The sequence below is a fragment of the Saimiri boliviensis genome, chromosome 1, assembly GCF_048565385.1.
Source record: "Saimiri boliviensis isolate mSaiBol1 chromosome 1, mSaiBol1.pri, whole genome shotgun sequence".
NCBI lineage: Eukaryota > Metazoa > Chordata > Mammalia > Primates > Cebidae > Saimiri > Saimiri boliviensis.
Window position 1 is genome coordinate 220,599,569 of NC_133449.1, and position 19,513 is coordinate 220,619,081.

General features: G+C 34.6%; 1 protein-coding gene across 18 annotated transcripts in view; it reads left to right on the top strand.

Annotated features, from left to right (window-relative positions):
- The window catches only part of MEF2C (myocyte enhancer factor 2C), a 168,418-nt gene that overhangs the window by 56,745 nt on the left and 92,160 nt on the right, over nucleotides 1–19,513 (top strand). For 11 of the 18 annotated variants that reach the window (XM_074383827.1, XM_074383833.1, XM_039461184.2 and 8 more), the window contains one exon: nucleotides 6,498–6,690. In XM_074383827.1, coding sequence (XP_074239928.1) covers nucleotides 6,637–6,690 — 54 coding nt within the window. In that variant the 5' untranslated portion in view covers nucleotides 6,498–6,636. Of the gene's footprint in view, nucleotides 1–3,263; nucleotides 3,433–3,486; nucleotides 6,111–6,494; nucleotides 6,691–19,513 lie in introns of those variants that run through there. The other 7 variants (XM_074383821.1, XM_010340542.3, XM_003920768.4 and 4 more) reach the window with 5 other exon arrangements.

Here is a 19,513-nt window from a genome sequence, read left to right on the forward strand (position 1 = left end):
ATGATTTATGTCAGGGATAATGGCAGGTTGGGCCCACTTATTAAATTAATTGCAGGAGTTTTGAAAACGAGTTCCTTTTTAGCCTTATTATATTTCTGACATACATTTCATCTCTTTTTGTCCTTGGGGAAAGATATTAAAGTAGGACTAGAAGCATTAATGTAGAGTTTTCAGCAGTGGTGGTCATTGGGAAAATTGATATATTTCCCTAGTTATTTCCACTTTTGCCGCCTGAAGCTCTTCCGTAGCTGATACGTAAGAGAAACTTCTTAATTTTTTTAACACTGTAAATTTATTCTTCATTTGGTGATTATTGTTACAGGATAAATGAGGCATCGTTATAAGTTGCTAATTATTAGCTTTGGAAAGTGAGATCTTCATGGTAAATGTAGGGATTACACTGTTCACTTGATAACCTTACTAAATGATAGAACTTTCACTTTATGCCTTAAAATACAAGCAAGCGTACAAGCAGTAGGCCATGTTCCCAGTGATACTGTGTACCCAGCATTCATATATAGTACCGCATCTCATGATCATAACCATCCTACAAATGAAAATTTTTTTTCTCAGTTATGGGTGGGGCAAGGAAACAACAGTTCTGAGGGGTTAAGGAATCAGTCTGGAGTCACACAGCACCCAAGGACCAACCTAGAATTCCAACCCTGATCTTTCTGACTCAAAAATCCATTCAACTTCCAGTTTTCAGTATAAATTATGCTAATTCCACATAGGAGATGCTATATAAATGTGATGACGTATTAAGTGAGGTTATCGATCTGCTTCTATATAAGCAAAAATGGTAAAATATTTTTAGTAGTGGTCATGAGAAATAGAAGCTGAAGAAAATACATCAGTTGAGAGGTACAAATCTTAATTCAGTCAATCAACTAATAGTTACTGGCTCTTTCTATGTGTTTGACACTAGGGTATATACAGGGGATAAAAAGTGAAACAAGCAGATAAAACAGATATTGAGGAAGACGAGCAAACATACAGTTTCAACTGTGTCAAGTGCTACAAAGGAGAAGGACTTAGTGCTTAGACCTTATGAGAGGGAAATTCAATGTGATCAGGAGGGTGTGGAGTACTTCCTGAGGAGGTGAAACTGAAGCTGAGACAGAATGGAGAAGAAGTTAAGGAGGCACAAAAGGAAAGGAGGAACATTCTAGGCAGAAAGAATTGCATAGTACATAAAGGCCCCATGGCAGGAAGGAGCATGGCAGGTGTGAGGAACTGGAAAAGATGGTCAACATTATTTATTATCTGTACATGTGGTACTATGTTACTGAGACTTGAAGATGATTTGAAATTCATCATAATGGATGAATTGGAATAAATTGGAAATAATTGGAATAAAATAAATTAGCATATGGTATGATGATATTTACCTAGTGGAAAATAATGGCTGTTCTTTTATTACCCTTAGAAGAATGAGTCTTGGCTGTGTGATTTGGAAATGAACTTACATTGCACTCATAGCTAGGGTAATGGTACATTTATAAAATACATGGAAAGCTTAGAGAGAAATGGAACAACTTTAAGACCAAGGAAATACTCCTCAACTCAGAAGACAACACACAGTCAAACATCAATAGGAATAATGATTTGGTTATACCTTTTTAAGTTTAGAATAGCTCTTAATGGAAGAAAAGTAAAAGTTCTGCCTGTTCATTTTAACCAAAATATAATTGCATGCTTCATCCATTTTTCAAACAAATCATAAAGTAGAAAGCCAAATGTATCTAGATGCAACATATTGAGCAAAGTTTCCCACTTAAAAAGATAATGAATCATTTAATTACTTGATTTAGTAATACCAGGCTTGCAACAACTGGGCTTATGATCATTTTATGATCATTTTTACCCCTTATGACGTAATCATCTTGTATTTATTTAACAGTATTATTTAGTGTGGTGTGATAGAGTGTGCTCAGTTTTCAGCTTCGAGTTTTTACAAAACGTTATTTGAGGATGCTAGTGTTAGTGAAAATGTTAAATCAATGAAAAAGATATTTTTCATATGAATAAAAGAAAACCAGAATTTTTCTTTGAAAACTGACATCACATATTTCAATGTTTTATCATTATTCATAGCCTGTTTTTATTTAAGTGACTGCATTGTACTTATTGTAGCAAAATACAAGCTTTGCAAAGATAAGTTTAGCAGAAGAGAATTAATTTCTTCCCACATCTTTTAATGTGGCATGGCAGTCTCACTCTAAGATCAAAACACATAACTGAAGGTTATGTTTAACTTCTAAATCAAAGTGTTGTGGGAAGATGATTGAAATCTGATGATGACTCAGATCCACTTGATATGTGGTTTTCTTCCTACAGAAACCTTATGTAGAATGCCATTTCCATGTTAGAAAGAACTTAATAGTGAGGAAATTAAATAGTTTCACTATAGATGCAAAGTTTGTGTTATTTACTTTGGTTCCTAGTTTGAAATTTTTTTAGAGAACCCAAGAGCCTCAATAACCATAAGAATCTTTTCCCCCTCAGTATATATGTATTTTTTTTAATGTGGGAGCAAACAAATGATTAACATATTACCAGCATGCACTGATTTTTTTTTTTTTCCTGCTGGTTTATATGAGTCTTTTTTTTTCTTTTTTTCTTTTTTACCAAAAGTTTTAATTTATCTATTTTGGGTCTTTGCTTGCATAGAATTTTTCATTTGCCTCAAAGGGTAAATTTCAGTTATATGGCTGCATTAACTGTGTACGATTATTTTTGCAAGGTCTGGTAAACAATAATTGAGATTTATCTGTCTGCTACTTCAGTGAAGTAAATTTATGTTTGTTTTCTTATTTTCATTTCTTAAAGTAATCATAATAAAACACTAATCTAGAGCTGACATGGATTTTTCTCAGGTGTTTTAAAGATGGAAATTAAAAATCACGCCCCAGCTCTGAATTGTCCTTATTGTCCCTTATCTGAACCTCTCCAAGGCCTCTGTGTGTGGGTTGTGCAGCACAGCACACTCAGACGGTTCTGCTCAGAGAAGGAAGTGGAGAGTTTTGGTTCCCATTTTACACTTCTGGAACAGTTTAGGGAAGGAAGCACCTTTACACCTTTTATTGTTCGTGGTTGCTGACATCATATCCTTCCCTGACCAGTCTGTGTGCGTGTTTCCTGCCATTCTGTCAAAATTCTTCTGTGCTACTGGGAGAGATTTGTAGGAGGGAGGGAGGGACGAAGAGAGCAAGAAAGAGTGAGGGAGGGAGGAAGGGAAGGGAGGGGGAGGTGTGTGTCACTCAAGGGAACTTGTTTGTAAATGAGATAGCCCAGTGGGAGAATGATCTTTAGCATCTGTCCAGAAGAAATTCTTCTCGACTTGGGTCTCAAACCACTTTGCCTTCATCTGCCTGCTTATGCCAAACTCAAAATGAACAGAAGCCTGCCATAATGAAGTTCCCCTTTTTAGTAAGCAGCTTCATTTTAGTTTCTTTTATCTGTGTTGGCATTTTTTTTTTAGAAAAGAAATGCAGAAGACTATAACCCTAGAGTGTAACTATAGTAGAGCATTTATTCTTCTTTTTTAAAAAATTACTGATTATTTATATGTAGCTCTGTTATTTTCCAAGAATGCTTCTTTCATGTGGGAAAAAGTAGCGGCAAGGCTGTTGGAATTATTTTAAGCTTATGGTTGATTGTGCATAATGAAAGTTCTCAGCATAACTTGAAATTTTACTACATGTAGGTTAGCTATTATGTTCCTTTTCATATACACACAAAACAGTTTTACAGATTACTAAAGTTAATCTCTTTCTTTGCCTCTCTAGGCCTTCTACAAATTAATACTTGAAACTGACCTTACAGTTTTTGCATAAAAGTTAGGTTAGAGAAAATGTTATGCTAAGAAAACAATGCGTGAGCTAATTGTTGACCTTCCTAATTCTTTAAATTTTACTGACAGCCTTGAAATGTGGTGACCCCTAATAAAATGTTCTAAACCACGTTTCATGAGAGCCTTTACTTCATTCATGACCAGTAACTTAGTGTCATCATTACCACATATTACTCTGCATGTGTACTTCATACCAACTTTTGCATTTTAGAAATGTTCAGAAGGCAATACCTCAAGAAATATTTATTTATACAGAAAACAAAAGTTTAGTTCTACTGAAATTTAAACTTGCTTTTCTCTACATTGTTTTGCGTATTTCAAAAAAGAAAATAAATTCAATGGCATTTTAATCAACCGCTTATATAGATGGAGACACACATTCTCTCTTGCAAATTTTTTCCCATCATGTTTTAAAAATTTTGTTTAAAGTCCTTGCTCTGCTCTTTTTAAAAATTGTCTCATTCAAAGTTGTGAAATATGGGGCGGTGTTATGGAGGAACTCAGTCTTTCTGAGACTTTTCTCCAAGGATGTTTCGCTGCTTGTTTGGTTATTTGTATTTTGAAATCAGTATCTGTAGATGTTCTTGCCTCTCTTGCCTTATCACCACACTCTAATCTGTTCACCCTGACCTTCCACCTTGAAGTGAATAAGCGCTTAGGCAGGCATAGTCCTGTAAGCCGATAGTGCCACGGGCCTCAGCTAGATGAAAGGAAAGGAAATTGTCCTATGTGCATTTGCTGTGGATTCAGTGATTGGCTTTCTGTGACAGAGAAAGCTTGTTTGTATCTCTGGGGTCTTACACATGCATGGGAAATGTCATTTTAACATGCTGCTTGCTTCTAAGGTAAGACCATAGGAAACACAGGAAAGTTGCCCCATTGAGTGACATTTAAGACTTTTTCTAAAAATAGGTGGACCGTGTCTAGCAACATCAAATATATGATGCAATTATGTTTTGTGGGTTTTTCATATTTTAATGTGATTCCGATATGCCATAACTATTTTTTATGTATATTTGTCAAATGTGTATTGTTTCTATAACTCTTTAAAATTTTGAACCACCTCCAACATTTAAAATTACAGCTGGAGCAATAGTTTTTGGTGAGCACTGTGTGGTCATAATGTTACTCAACGTACATATTCTGAGAGGCAGAACTGAACTGCAGTTTAGTAGAGAGCCGTGGGGCAAAAGGGAATGGGTAGTCTTAGTATTTAAGCAGCGCTTAATCCACCAGAACTGATTATGTCATAATAGCTTCTGCAATTAAATAATCACCAAAAACTTAAAACAAAATTACCCAAGGTGATAAAGAACTTAGAAATTAAATTAAAGAAATCAAAAGACAGCTGATGGTCAGACCGAATATGTAACAGCCTTCCTGTTCTAAGAACTTTGAACTGAAGCCAAATAATCTATTAAATAGCCAGGACATTGGCTTAGCATTACATAATACATGTGGGAATTTATCAGGTCCGTTGTCAGACACCAGCTAAAATAAACAGGGAAATTCTGAGCAGTGTGTAAAGTCATTGCATTCATTGACTTAAAATGAAATAGAATAATTGGAGCTGTTGCTTACAAATGAAGAAACTATTGTGGAATGCTTTCTTGTTAACTTTCACGTTTCAGAGCAATTCAGTTGCATTATGTTCAGACATTTTCAGAGGTAACTTAAAACAAAGTGAAGTATATACTTTTAATATTCTGGGTTTCTTGGGCTTATCTCATATTATTGATGATCATTTCTCTGATTTTAATTCATGACCCAGAGAGCTTCAGTATGTAATATGAAGCTTCTTCAGTTTTGTATCTTACTCCAGCAAGACATGTGATATGTCTGTTTCTAAATACTTAAATTTAGAGGACTGATATTTTGTCATAAAAATATGGTTATAAATGGAAGAATCATCTTAATTTTGCACCTTTTCTTTTCTATCAGTGCTTATCTTTTTTGATTCTTGTTATCTAAGATATGGTTTAGGGGCTTTCAAAAAGAAAAGATCTCACTGCTGATAGGTACTTGTAATGTAAGATTAAATATTCCATATTATTTTTACAGTGTTCTCAAAGCAGTAATTTTTTTAAGATTAAAGGATTTAGATTTAAATTAGTTGACATTTACATATATCAAATAGCACTTTCATAATCGTCCATCCTATTTGCATAACGAGGGACGTTATCACCTCTGCTGTCAAAACAGGAGATTGTTTTCCCTTCAGAAATGAATTAGCTGCCCTACTTAGCATACACAGGTACATAAAGGTTCATTAACTCTCTGATTTAGGTAATTTTTCATAACAGAAGGGTGAAACTGTCACCTAATTTCATTAAAAAGATTAGGAAACTTTTTACAAAAAAAATACATTTCAAGTGTTAGTCTTTTAAAAAGCATAGTTTGCATCACTTAAATGACTTGTTAAATTACTTATGAGATTATTTTAATTGTTAAAAAATAAACCATTTCTACTTGATATGCTCCTGTCTTTGATATATCATATACTTTTAACAAAGTTATTTTTATTCATTTTATTGCTTTAGCTGCATATAGTTTACTTTCTTGATAAAATTAGAATATGATATTTCTTATGAAACTGACTTGCTGTTAGAGAGGTATTTAATTTTTCTTTTTTGTTCAGCAGGAACGAATGCAGGAATTTGGGAACTGAGCTGTGCAAGTGCTGAAGAAGGAGATTTGTTTGGAGGAAACAGGAAAGAGAAAGAAAAGGAAGGAAAAAATACATAATTTCAGGAACGAGAGAGAGAAGAAAAACGGGGACTATGGGGAGAAAAAAGATTCAGATTACGAGGATTATGGATGAACGTAACAGACAGGTAAGTGGAGTAAACTTTTTGGTATCATTTATTAATTATATTATCTCTACATATGTTAAGGGTACTGAAAATATTTTGCATCTGTAAGCATCTATTAAGAGAAGTTTGGGTTAATTAAATGTGGCCAGTTAAAGTGCTGATAGTCTCTTATGTATAAAGGAGAAAAAAATCACTTAATCTGTCAGAAATACAGTTTACACATGTGTGATTATTCACTTTTCACTTCAATATGAATTTTAAACTGGAACTGTACTTGTGTAACATGAATAGCTTGATAATTGAGAGTTAATCAGCATAGCCTTGCTGCATTGCACGCATCATCAAACAAATATATTCTTATATTCATGGGAACTAGACCTTTTGCGGTCATTCATTTAAAGGTTTGTAATATATAGGGTAAATATCCTCCATAAAAATGGCTCTCCTTTTATTCATAGTAAATGAGATTTTGAAATACATCCAAAACATTTTAACATTGTGCTGACAACAACAAAGAAACCCACACAAGATATTAATAACTTAAAACATATAGGCAAGAACTATCAGTTAATTCATATCATTTTAAATCCGAATTTGATAAACATAGAGGCAGATGGTGATACAATTTTTTTCTGGAATGCCAATGATAATGTCTGTGTGATACAATTAATCTGTTGTGAAGACTTTACACATTCAGATGCTCAATTCAGCATTAAAGACTTGTGTATCACGAATGCCTGCAATTTGACTCTGTTTTTCTTCACACTTGGAGAGAGTGGTTTTATTTAGGCTATGTAAGGACAGCTGGGTAATTTGCCTAACGTGAAATATCAAATAATGGTCCTGGGAGAAATTACAGTCCTGCTGGGTCCCACCCACCTCATATGGATTGTGGAAGCTGCAGAGAAGTTGTTTTTGGACAGTGGAAGAGTGTTTTGCCTACTGCCCAGTTACACTGAAGAAGGCTACATAACATCCTTGGGGACAGCCACCAGACTATAATTTCCCCACAAATATACACGCTCGTGTCCTCTGTTGTCCCTTTTGGCTTCTTGGACATATAAATCGGACTAGAATTGATTGATTCATTTTTTTAAACGTAATGTTGTTTCATGTGTAAATTAGAATGAATAGAAATTATTATTTATACCATCAAAGTCAGTAGGCCATTAAAAAGTAGAGAAACTTTCAGGTTTTCAAGTTTATACTTCTCTAAATTATTATCTGTTTTAAGGTACACACGACTTGAACTATTTTTGGCTGCCTGTTGAACTAAAGGGTGAATAATGCTAAGAGTTATGGTGGATTCCTTTAGTGTTTTCATGCACCTTGTTTCTTGCTGCGGACCAAGCCCAAAAGCAACAGTTGTGTCAATAGAAAACCACTAATTTTTAATTGGCCTATAGCCTGAAACTGAAATTAAGACTGAAATATTGAACATCATGTAACACTGGTTGGACGTTGTTAATTGGACCAGAACCTATTTTGAGTAGAATCAAAAACATATGAATTAGCATTTACGCTTTATTACCAATACCAGATAATTTTTAGGTTTATGAGATTCATTGGATCTTCTTTTGCTTGCAAAGTTAGAAGAAAATTTTTGCAGGTTGAATTCATAAGCTTTTATTATGCTTTATAAAGAAAAAGAAAACACAGGGATACAAGATTTTTTTAATTTCCATTTTTAATTATTATGGGTACATAGTAGTTGCATATAAAACGGGACACGTGATGTTTTGATACAGGTAAATAATGTGAAATGATCAAAATCAGGGTAATTGAGGTATACCTACCTCAAGCATTTATCATTTCTTTGTATTGGGAACATTCCAATTCTACTCTTTAATTATTTTTAAATATATGATAAATTCTTGTTAACTGTAGTCACCCTATGTGCTACCAAATACTGGATCTTACTCATTTTATCTCTTTTTTGTACCCATTAAGCATTCCCACTTTATCCCTTCCTCTCTCCATGCCAAGCTGCCCTTTTCAGCCTATAGTAACCATCAGTCTACTCTCTATCTCTGAGTTTAATTTTTAAAAAAATGTTTAGCTCCCACACATGAGTGAGAAAATGCAAAATGTGTCCTTCTGTGCTTGGCTTATTTAACGTAACATAATGTCCTCCAGTTAAGTTTCACCCATGTTGTAACCAACGGCAGGATTTCTAGGGATACAAGAATTTTAAAGCCAGAAGTGGTGGTTCATGCCTGTAATCCCAGTGCTTTGGGAGGTGGATCACTTGAGCCTAGGAGTTCAAGACCAGCCTGGGCAACATAGGGAGACGTGGTCTCTTATTTTAAAAAAATGTTTAAAAAATTAATTGAGTGTGGTGGTGGCACACACCTGTGTTCCCCACTACTTGGGGATCACTGGAGCCCGAAATGTCAAACTGAAGTGAGCCATGATCATGTCACTGCAGTCCAACCTGGGCAACAGAGATGCTGTCTCAAAAAACAACAACAAAGGAAAAAACAACAAAAAAAAGGAATTTTAACATCATATTTTGAGCTAATAATTGAACATCTTTTCTTTGTTTAAATGTAGTTGCAGCTACAATTTCTGTTACTCTCATTCATGTTAGAAGTCATAATAACTTTAGAAGAAAAAAATTATTTAAATTCAGCTTAGTTTGACATCATTTTTTTGAATTCTGAAGATAGATTTCTTGATTGTATTCTTTAGTATTTAGGATATATTTATTCTTTTCTCCTGCAAGTTCAATACTTTTAAACAGAATTAGTAAAACTGAAATCTGCGGTTTGAATATATATTTCAGGGATTATTTTAGATGACTATTAATAATTTTAAACATCTTACATATAAATGCTTGTCTTGTGCACCTCTCACCTACTATGAGAGAAGTTGTAAGAGTCATTTGGGAAAGAGCCTAAAATATGTAGGTCACTTCTGATAAACAAAACCAGCAAATGTGAAATAGCATACCATACTGTGTAGAGGCACCTCTAACCTGGGCTTTCTTTCAAGTACATGTTCACATGTTCCAAAGAAAAATGTTAGCTGTTGTGCCCTCTTTGAAGCTGCCCCACCGTAGACTGTCTAGTAGAACCTCACACAATGGCTCACTGTCATCTTTTCTTAAAAGTTGTCCAAAACTGCTCTGCTGTTGCACTTGTTTATTTGGCTATACACAGAACAAGGTATGTTTTCGCCAGAAAAAGAAATACTGACTTCAAGTGTGAAATGAAATATTACAGCACTGATGTGATAAGTTGTATATCATTAAGAAATAAAACTGTTGTGAACAGGATGCTGTTTAAAATGAATTTTACCTTTACTTTAGCTGTCTTTCATGATGGAAGTTGGGAACAGCTAAAATTCAGAAATTTCAATACCTAAAATAGTTTAGGTGAGAATAAAAATTGACAGCCTTTTTGTGTTTAATTTTTTTTGACATTTCCAAGCTTACAAAAACTTCTTAGTTTCATGCTTAAACAACATGGATTTCTTAAGCAAGTATGTAAAAATAACATTATGAATTGTTAATTTATCTTACAGAAATTTTCAGACAACTTAATAAAAGTAGTTACCAATTATATGCCAAGCACTACATAGATATATATAATTCCAATTAATTTTTATTAATAAGTCCCATTTTATGGCTGAATAATTCATTGGTGAAATCAACAAATATTACTAGACTGTGGTGTACCTAACACTAAGTATGCAGTGGTGAACAAGAATGTCATCTAGCTTATCCTCTGCTTTGCAGGGGCGTCAGCAGACTTTTCTGTATAGGACCGCAGAGCAAATATTTTTAGCCTTGTGAGCCATACAGTTTCTGTCTCAGTCACTCAGCTCTGCCCTAGGAGTCTGAAAGCCATATGCAATATGTAAATGAACCTGTGTGGCTGTGCTCCAATAAAGCTTTACCGACAAAAACAGGGTGTTTGGATTTCGCTTGCAGGCTACAGTTTATGGACCCCTGATCGAATGAAACAGACATGAAATATGAAAATATATAACACTTCACTTGCATGGGCTATGGAAGAATAACAGGAGGTACTTTATTTACATCAAGGTTGGAGAAAGGCCTGAGAAAGTGCTAAAAGATGAGCTAAAAGATGAGTCAGAATTAGGCAGGTGACAACATTCCCAGAAGCATTATTTGCAAAGCTCCTTAAGAGAGGAAAGAGCTTGACTGAGGAGCCGAAGGAAGTGCCAGTGGGACTTGAGCCTGCTGTATAACTGTAGAGTAATGAGAGAAAAGATTGGATGCTAGACAGGACCCAGATCACGCAAAGTTTTGAAGGTCCTGTTAAGTTCTAAATAACTGGCTCAAGATTGGACGGTTAAACCTGGGAAGTGACCAAGATCTGAGCCCAAATCTCTCATATTCAACACAAAACAAATCATGCTCTTTAAAATTATGTCATGATGCATCTAGTGTAATATAATAGCTAAGAGCTTAGTTTTCTGTCATTACTTTTTCCAATTACATTTATGCTACATCCAGTATAATCAAATGGCTAAGAGGCACAGTTTTTAGAGACACACAAACTTAGTTCTGGTCCCACTTCTGCCACTTCCTAGCTGTTTGACCCTCTAGCAAGTTACTTAGCCCTTCTGAGCTTCAACAGTTCCCTCATCAGTAGAGTGCGGATTACAAAAAAATTACTATCTTCCTCATTACATCATTGAGATAATTGAATCAGGCAATAAATGTAAAGCACCCACCATATAATAAGTACTCAATAAATTTACCTATTAGCTATTCCTATTAAGACTCAAATTCTTTGAACCATTAGCTATTATAGTTAATCTGATTTCTATCAAAACAACTCTTGTGCTGTGTAGCATAATAAGGAATGCTACGTAAACCTTCATTTCATGAGGGTTTTACCTAAAAAGGGTATTGAGGACATAGAGAAAAGTGGAACAGGTACAGCAGGAGCACAAAGGAGGCTTCAGAAGCTAACAAGGGGCTAGAGAATGATATCAGAGCAGGAGTGCGCTGATGCAGAAAGGATAGTTTGTGGACAGGAAGGAAAGATCACACAGGACGTTTGCAGAGGATTTATGACAAGGATGGGGAGAAGTCGTTTCCTAAATTTTACGCTTGTGGGACCTATTTTCAAATACATGTTACTGACCAAATTATTTTTAACTACTTTTACCATTTTTATCACTACCAGCTTCCAGCTTATGCTAACACTACAGTTTCAGTTGGCATTTTTTTTTTCTTTTTACCCATGAAATACCTCCATCAGTCAGGCAATCATAATCTTACCCTCTTTCACATGGTACCAATTTTTAATCATGCTCCTGAAACAGTGTTTTTTTTTTAATTTGACACTTTTAATGTATTTTACAATAGCATATATATGCAAAGGTTTAAAAAATTCAACAACAAATTAGTTCTTAGGTACAGATGGTTTTGGGGTGTTTTTTGTTTGTTTCATTTCTTTCTTTGAATTTTTATAAAATTAACAAATAATAATTGTACATTTTCATAGAGTGCACAGTGATGTTTTAATACATATAATGTATAGTGATCAATTCAGGGTAGTTAGCATATCCCTCATCTCGAACGTTTATCATTTCTTTGTGTTGAAAATATCCACTATCCTCTTTCTAGCTATTCCAAACTGTAAGATTCTTAACTATAGCCCCCCGTTGGTGATATAGAACACTCGAATGTATTCCTCTTATCTAGCTGTCATTTTGTATCCCTTAACAGTTTTTAAATGAGTCTTGTCCTTATATGACTTTTTTTTTTTACAAATAATATATTTAGAAATCTGTTATATCTGTTTTATTAGGAAGAAAGATATATAAAAATCAGGCATGCTCAGCCTAAACCTATTTACTTATATGTTTGTATTTGAAAATTTCAGCTTTCCTACTTTTAAAGGATAGGAGAGGTAAACCCAAATTTATTTGTGCAACTTGTTATAAAAAGGTATTTAAATATTTGTCAAATAACACAGGGCTTAAAATAGTAAGTAAAGGGAGAAATATATTTAAATGCCTTAAGTTTTATTTTCTTTCATCAGATCTGGCACACTAATAGTTTTTGCCAGCAAACAAAACTTCACATAATTATCAGTGCAATAACTGGAGCACAAATTAAAGACAATTAGCAACATTCTCCTGTTAATAGAACAGGAGAATCCCCTTATGACAAAAAGAATTCAGAGTTCATAACTGTTACATTTTCTAACTTTTTCTCTTCTCATGTCCCTATCTCAGTCTCTTTATTTGAATTATAAATTACATTAAATGAACTAGGAAAAATAGCAGGCAAAAATGTGTTCAGTGTAGATGCAGTTTCTGACAGTTTCCACATACTGATGTGTTTTCAAACTAAATCTGGTCTGTTGGACACTAAACTAAAAAATAAAAGAGATGTATAGATCCCCTCAAGTGACTCTTGAAAAAGAAAAAATGTTATTCCTCACTCTTTCCTAGTTTTCACCAAGTTCCAGTTCTAAATTTGGGAGTTATTCTTAAAACCTAATAGAAAATTTGTTGAAAGAGAGATACATTCACTCTAAATATGAGTAACTGGATAACTGAAAAATCCAAATTAATTGCTTCAAAAAATAATTTTTCACTGAGTTCCAAACCATAAGTTGGAGAACAGAGGAAAGATACATTCACCACTGTTGAACGCACTTTTTTTTTTTGCCAACTCCACAAACAGATTTTCCAGACTTGCTAATTTTTCTTTTGTTACTATAGAAGAATTGTACTAGTTAATCAATAAGTATCTAGAATCTCTTTCAGATCTAGTGAATAAAAAGCTCAATCAGTGAAAAATTAGTGATTTTCCTGTTTTTAATTCCAAAATAAGCCTGCAAATATCTCATAATAGTGATAATACTGATGATTGTTTTCTCTTAGTTTCATTTCTTAACAGCTGCCTGCCTCCCCAACACTTAAATTATGCTAAACCTATTTCAGATAAGTAAAATTAGGGTGTATCACAGTACTATTTTAGGACATTGTACCCATCAGAATCGAATTACAGGGTATATTGCTGCATGTTGGGATGCCTTCTCAAAAGCTCCTCATGCATATAAGTTAAATCATTCTTTTATTAATCTTAAAATTACCAAGGGAAAAGTTTTTATTCAAAGATTTGGAATTGCTGGTGATTGAAGAGGTTGAAAAAGAAAACCAGAAGGGAAAATGACCTAAATAGTACTTCTCAGAGTTTCCAAAAATAAAAAATAAAAAAAAGCAGTAGGCAGAATGCTCAGATGTATGTTTAACAGCTGTGACCTCAGGCCATTCATTTCCATTTTATGCCTTAGTAATTTGAAAATAATTCACAGATAGTCTCCCCTCCATGTAGTGGGATCACAGAATAGTGTGCCACACATTTACTAATTATGCCATTTGGTGTGTGATAGTTTATATTTATGTCAGTGAGGTCTGCTCCTTTACTGCCTGAAAGATAATGCTCCCACTGCCATCAAAGTCAGTCATTCACTTTCCTTTAGTAGGAAATCTGAGAGAGGCCAAAATTTTTACAAGGAAAAGAATAATTGTCTCTTCTAGAATTCTGTCACTCTTCTTTGAACTTGAGGGCCTCAAGGGTTTTTATTGTTTCCAGTTCTAATTTGTGTATCTCGTATAATTTCTACTTAAAACTGTTATTTTTTAAAAAAAAATCTAGCGCTTTTATTTATTGTATCTCGTTTTGTGTAGAAAGTTGACACTGAATGGCCCCTTTCACCTCTGTGAATGCATGCACACACCACTCTGTCTGCTACAAGTCACCTTTAGCTTTGCAAATGCAACAAACTGTGTGACATTGTATTACTGAGAAACCAACACTAAAAATATTAACATTATAAATAGACTACATAAAACAAGAAGTTTCTTCCAAACTGTAGATTAAAAGACATGATGCTAATTGTTTCAAAAGCCATGTCCTCTGCAGTCTGAACTTCTTTAACATTTTAGTTCAAAATGAAACTACTTCAAAAATTATTCCCTTAAAAGTATTTTTACAGTTTACATCCCAATGTATTCTTGTTGAAGGTGGTTTGGAAACTTATTCTTTCTGAGAATAATGGCTTTGGCAAAAATTAAAAAATAAATAAATAAATGACATCATTAAGGAAATAAATTAAAATTTCATAATATGTAATATGTATTTGTGTTTCCTTTGAAATATGTTGGACCATTAATAAGAATTAGAGAACCAGCCTAAATGTTTGGAAATTTGACTTTTAATTTTAAATTGGAACAGTTTAGCTGAAGAAATCACTAACATTTAAATAACATTTCAACAAATGTAACTGTTTGGAAACTGTAACGGAGACAGCCTTCTGTCTTGCAAGGATTGATTTGGAAGGCCCTGGGGGAGAAAATATTGGAGTTAGGAGGTAAAACCTAAGCTATTGTGGAAAGGAAGAAGTTACACTCTTCCTGTTATGACAGGAAAATGTAGACAAATGTGCTTCCTGAGCATTTGCTCAGCAGGGAATGAAGTATCCTTTGACCTTTCCCTTAGGTACATTTGGCTTTGTTGAACTAGTAAACATGTTTATGCCCCCAAAATATTAATCTGGTTTATTTAATTCTTCTCAGATTCAAAGTATATCTTTTATGTAGATGAGATAACAGAGAAACAGAAGTATTTATTTTATGACTGCATATACAGATCGGATTTAGAATGTAAATCAGCCCTTCAACAAACCAGGCAGACCTGAGCAGCACATACAAAAAATGAGAAGCACGCTGTGTTCATCTTCTCTTTTCAAAAGGCAAAACATTCCTAGGCTTTAAAATGGGCCACAGTAAAATCTCATAAATCTTGATCAAGTTAAGAATTTTCAGTTGTCCTTTTTCCTTTTCGTTTTGTAGACAAATGCATCAGAATTCAATCGTCAACAAATTTTAAAACTCAAACTCTTGTGAGTTTGTTAATAAATGCTCATTTCATTAATGTGCATTCAATTATTGACTTTTGATCTAATTGTGATTTATTATTTTTCCTCCAAATATTGTGCAATGCATAAGATTTAGAGTTTTATTTTGGGATTTGGGATGTTGATTTAGGGTGAGGGGTTGATAGAGTTCTAAATTCCACACTCCAAACCCCTTATTTTAATCCTTTTATCGTGTTCAGAATTTTAGAAACTATTGCTTGACAATCCTTTGGAAATACTACTATATTTCAGCAAAAGGAGGCTCAATTTGCTTGAGGCTAATGAGGACAATAGTCCCTTTTGCAGCAGAACACACTGCTGTCTCATCCTCGAAAGTTATGCTGGAGGGTTACAAGCACGTGGTAGCAGTCTGCTTAAAAGAGTCCCTCGCTGCTCTTTAAAGAGCCTTTCATTTACCATGGCAGGCCGCGTCATTGTATAAAGGAGCGCTTGTCTAGAACACAAGTCTGCAGTGGCACTGCTTCCTCCCACCGAGCGTAATCATCAGGCCTAAAGCTTGCAAGTCTTTCTAATGACAGACTGAATTAAACAAAATAAAACTGAAGAGGAATACTTTAGAACAGTTGTGCCATTACTTACTGTCAGGAACAAGGGAGGTGGAAAAAGAGCATTTAGGAGGGCATTTCCCTTTTTTCCAATTAAAGATTGTCATTGCAGACTCTTGACTCCAGCCCTAACCCTTTAAACACATAGGAAGACCTGTGGCTCCTGGATTACAGAGTGTATTGTATCTGTGAACTGTCCATCTGTCACTCATTAGTCATTCTGTTTCCTCATCTGGGAGGAAACTGAGAGATTATTTAGGTGGGGGATGAGGAGGAGGAGCCGACCTGAAATATTTTCATAGAATGAGGGTTATATTTATCAAGACTCTATTTGGAGGGGAAAAGAATGATAAAACCTCAAACCTTTGAAAATAGAATTAGCTGGGTATACGAGTCCCAAACACATCCTAAAACAAATAAACTACTGTTTGTGAGTTAAGGAATGGCAAAAATAAAAAATAAAACATTAGCCATTGAGCACCCTAAGATTCTTTTAAGATTGGTGGAAAGAAGTACTTTGGACCCATAAATTAAATATTTGTTGCTTCCCTTAGTATGCATCTGAAGTCAGTTTGAGTTGGGCCTCAATTATTATTATACATGTGGGTAGCTGCTGTTTCTAAAGGTCCTTTTCTTTCAGAACTCTTTTCTGTAAGTTGGAAGAACTACTACAGTTAATATGGCAGGAAAGTTCTTCCGAGGTGACTTTATGAATGGGGCCGGGCCTGGGAGGGTAAGGGAGGGGGCAGGCATGCAGAGTAGAGAAAGATTATGAAATGCCCTTTCCACTGCACAGTAGTCAAACTAATTTCCCTACCCTGTAGGAAATGATACAGGACTCCTTCTCTGTTTTTAGAACTTGTTATTTACATTGCCTGTGTAAATCAGAGGCCCACCTTTTTTATTCTGGCTGTAAGCAGACCTATATTTACTACCAACCAAAATTCTTCCTATTTTGTGAAATTAAAATAAACATCCATAAATATAGAACTAGTTTGTGCCCACTAGTTCATGCATGTGGTTCTCAGCGGCTGGAGTGGGAATGGCTGGAGCGTCTGAGGGCAGAGTTGGCTGCAGAGTCTATACAAAAGTAGCTTTGATTTACTGTCAGAACCTAGAAACCAACTTGTCCTCAGTTTAGTGTTCTTAGTATTATTTTTTGACTTTAACCTAGAAAGCTGTCCTTACGTTAATTAATTAATATGGTATGCATTAATGTGCTTGCACTCATCAGAATCTCTGATGGTTCTTAATGTAACATTACAGATGACAGTGCCTGCACACTGCTCAATAAACAGTTGACTGTGTCTATACTGAGCTGAACTTCAGCTCCTAAAATCTGTAGTTATCTAAAACAGGGAAGGAACACTTCAGACTAACAGACAGAAAGATGGTTCTTTTTCTAGTCCATCCAGGAACAAGTTTAGGGACCTTGGATAAGGCCACTCATGTCTTTGTTTACAGTATTCATCTGAAAAATTGGGATGATAAGCTGTGCTAAAGAATATGTTCAAAGAGATCCTGTTGAATGTAGGGAGATAATTTATTATAAAATCTTTGAACTTCTTAGAAAAAAATCATCAAATAAGCAACACTCTTATCTAAAAAATAATATTAGAAATATGATATGCTTCACTTGCACCAACAAACTCATGCACAAAATGTGACCCAGTCCCGTTTTTCTCCTGCTCAATTTTACCAAATGTAAATTTTTACTATAAGATAAAATGACAAAAAAAAGTAAAACAAGTATGTGAAATTTCCCTCTTTCAGCGACAAACTTCTTGTTAACATAGTCTGAGCATCCATTGAAATTTATTTTCAGCTATTCATTTTGGATTAAAAAAAACACTATAATTCCTCTGTCCATAGATCTATTTATTGTATCAATATACATTTATTTAGCCAAGTATTATTATTGGATGCCAGGTTACAAGAATGAATAGAAGATGACCCAGGTACTCAAGAAAAGCTAGGACATAGCTGAGAGAGACACTCTAATCTCCACCTATGTAAGTAGTGGTAACACAAGTTGACAGGTCCTAGGAGACTAGCATTTTACAGTATATAACAAGGAGCAACTAAGCCTGATGCATCAGAGAAGATACTACTTGCCTTGTACAGTGTTCCAGAGTCAACAAGTTATTTACACTTGTATTATCTCCCTTACTTGACCTCTCATAAAACTCTATTTGGTGCCTATTATTACCTCCATTTTCCAAGTGAGGAAACTGGGGTTCCGGTAAGTTAAGCAATTTACCCAAGGGCACGCAGCTCGTAAAAGGCAGAGCCCGGACTTGATTTTCAATTCTTAATGCTTTTCTTTCTACATTACCCTGCCCAGTTATGATGCATATATCCTGCTTCTTTAAAATTTCTTTAATAATATGAATTTTCTATGTTATCCATCTGGATAATTATTTTTCTGTGCATTTTCAATGCATCACTTAATGTGGTCTCCTCAGATTCTTTACAGTCTCTTACATCTCTTCTAGCTACAAAAAGCTATTTTATTTCTTGAAAAGTGGAAATTAGAGGCAATAATGATAATGTGTTGGTGGGATTGAGTAATTAAAACACAGGCCATTCTGTAGGGTACATGCTTGTCGAACTGTATTACTATTCACTCTTGACTCAAAGCTCTATGATACCTAAGCATCGATTAAGAATATCTAAAAATTAGAATAAATATTTTAAAGTTCTCTTGCCCAACTTCCTGCTTAATTCAGGAACCCCCTCTGGACGCTCCTTGATATGCAGCTCTGTGTGAATATATTCAGAAATGAGCTGCTTCCTGCTTGGTGAGACTAGGTCCTCTAAGGCAGTTCTAGATTTTTCCCTTGTTTTGAACCTCTTAATGATTTTCAACAATGCTTTCTAATTTTGCTCTACAGAACAAAACACAGTAACTCATGTGCCTCTTCACATAGGCATAATGCTTCAGACCTTAGAAAATGTTTAGCATTTCACATTTAATTCTGTTTTTTTTTTTTTTTCTGAGTTATACATTCCGGATTCTCTCAATGGTTGCTCATGCAAAATCGTTCTCCAACCCTATGTCATCAGTCTGTTTACCATGCTATATAGGTGTTCTAATTTTGTCAGTGCCTTCTAAGATGTAACCCTCAGAACTGAATACACTACCAAAGATGGCTCTGACAAACAGTAAGATCACTAGGATAAGTAATTACCACTACAGAATACTATAACTTTAGATCCTTTCCCAAAATTCCGTAATTGTCTCCAACCTGAGCTTTTGTTACTGTTTTTTAAAAACACGAATGTGGACTTTCAAACTACCTCCATTTGATTCATCTTGATTGTAACCCAGCTTTCTGAAGGCTGTAGAAGGAGATATAAATGCTC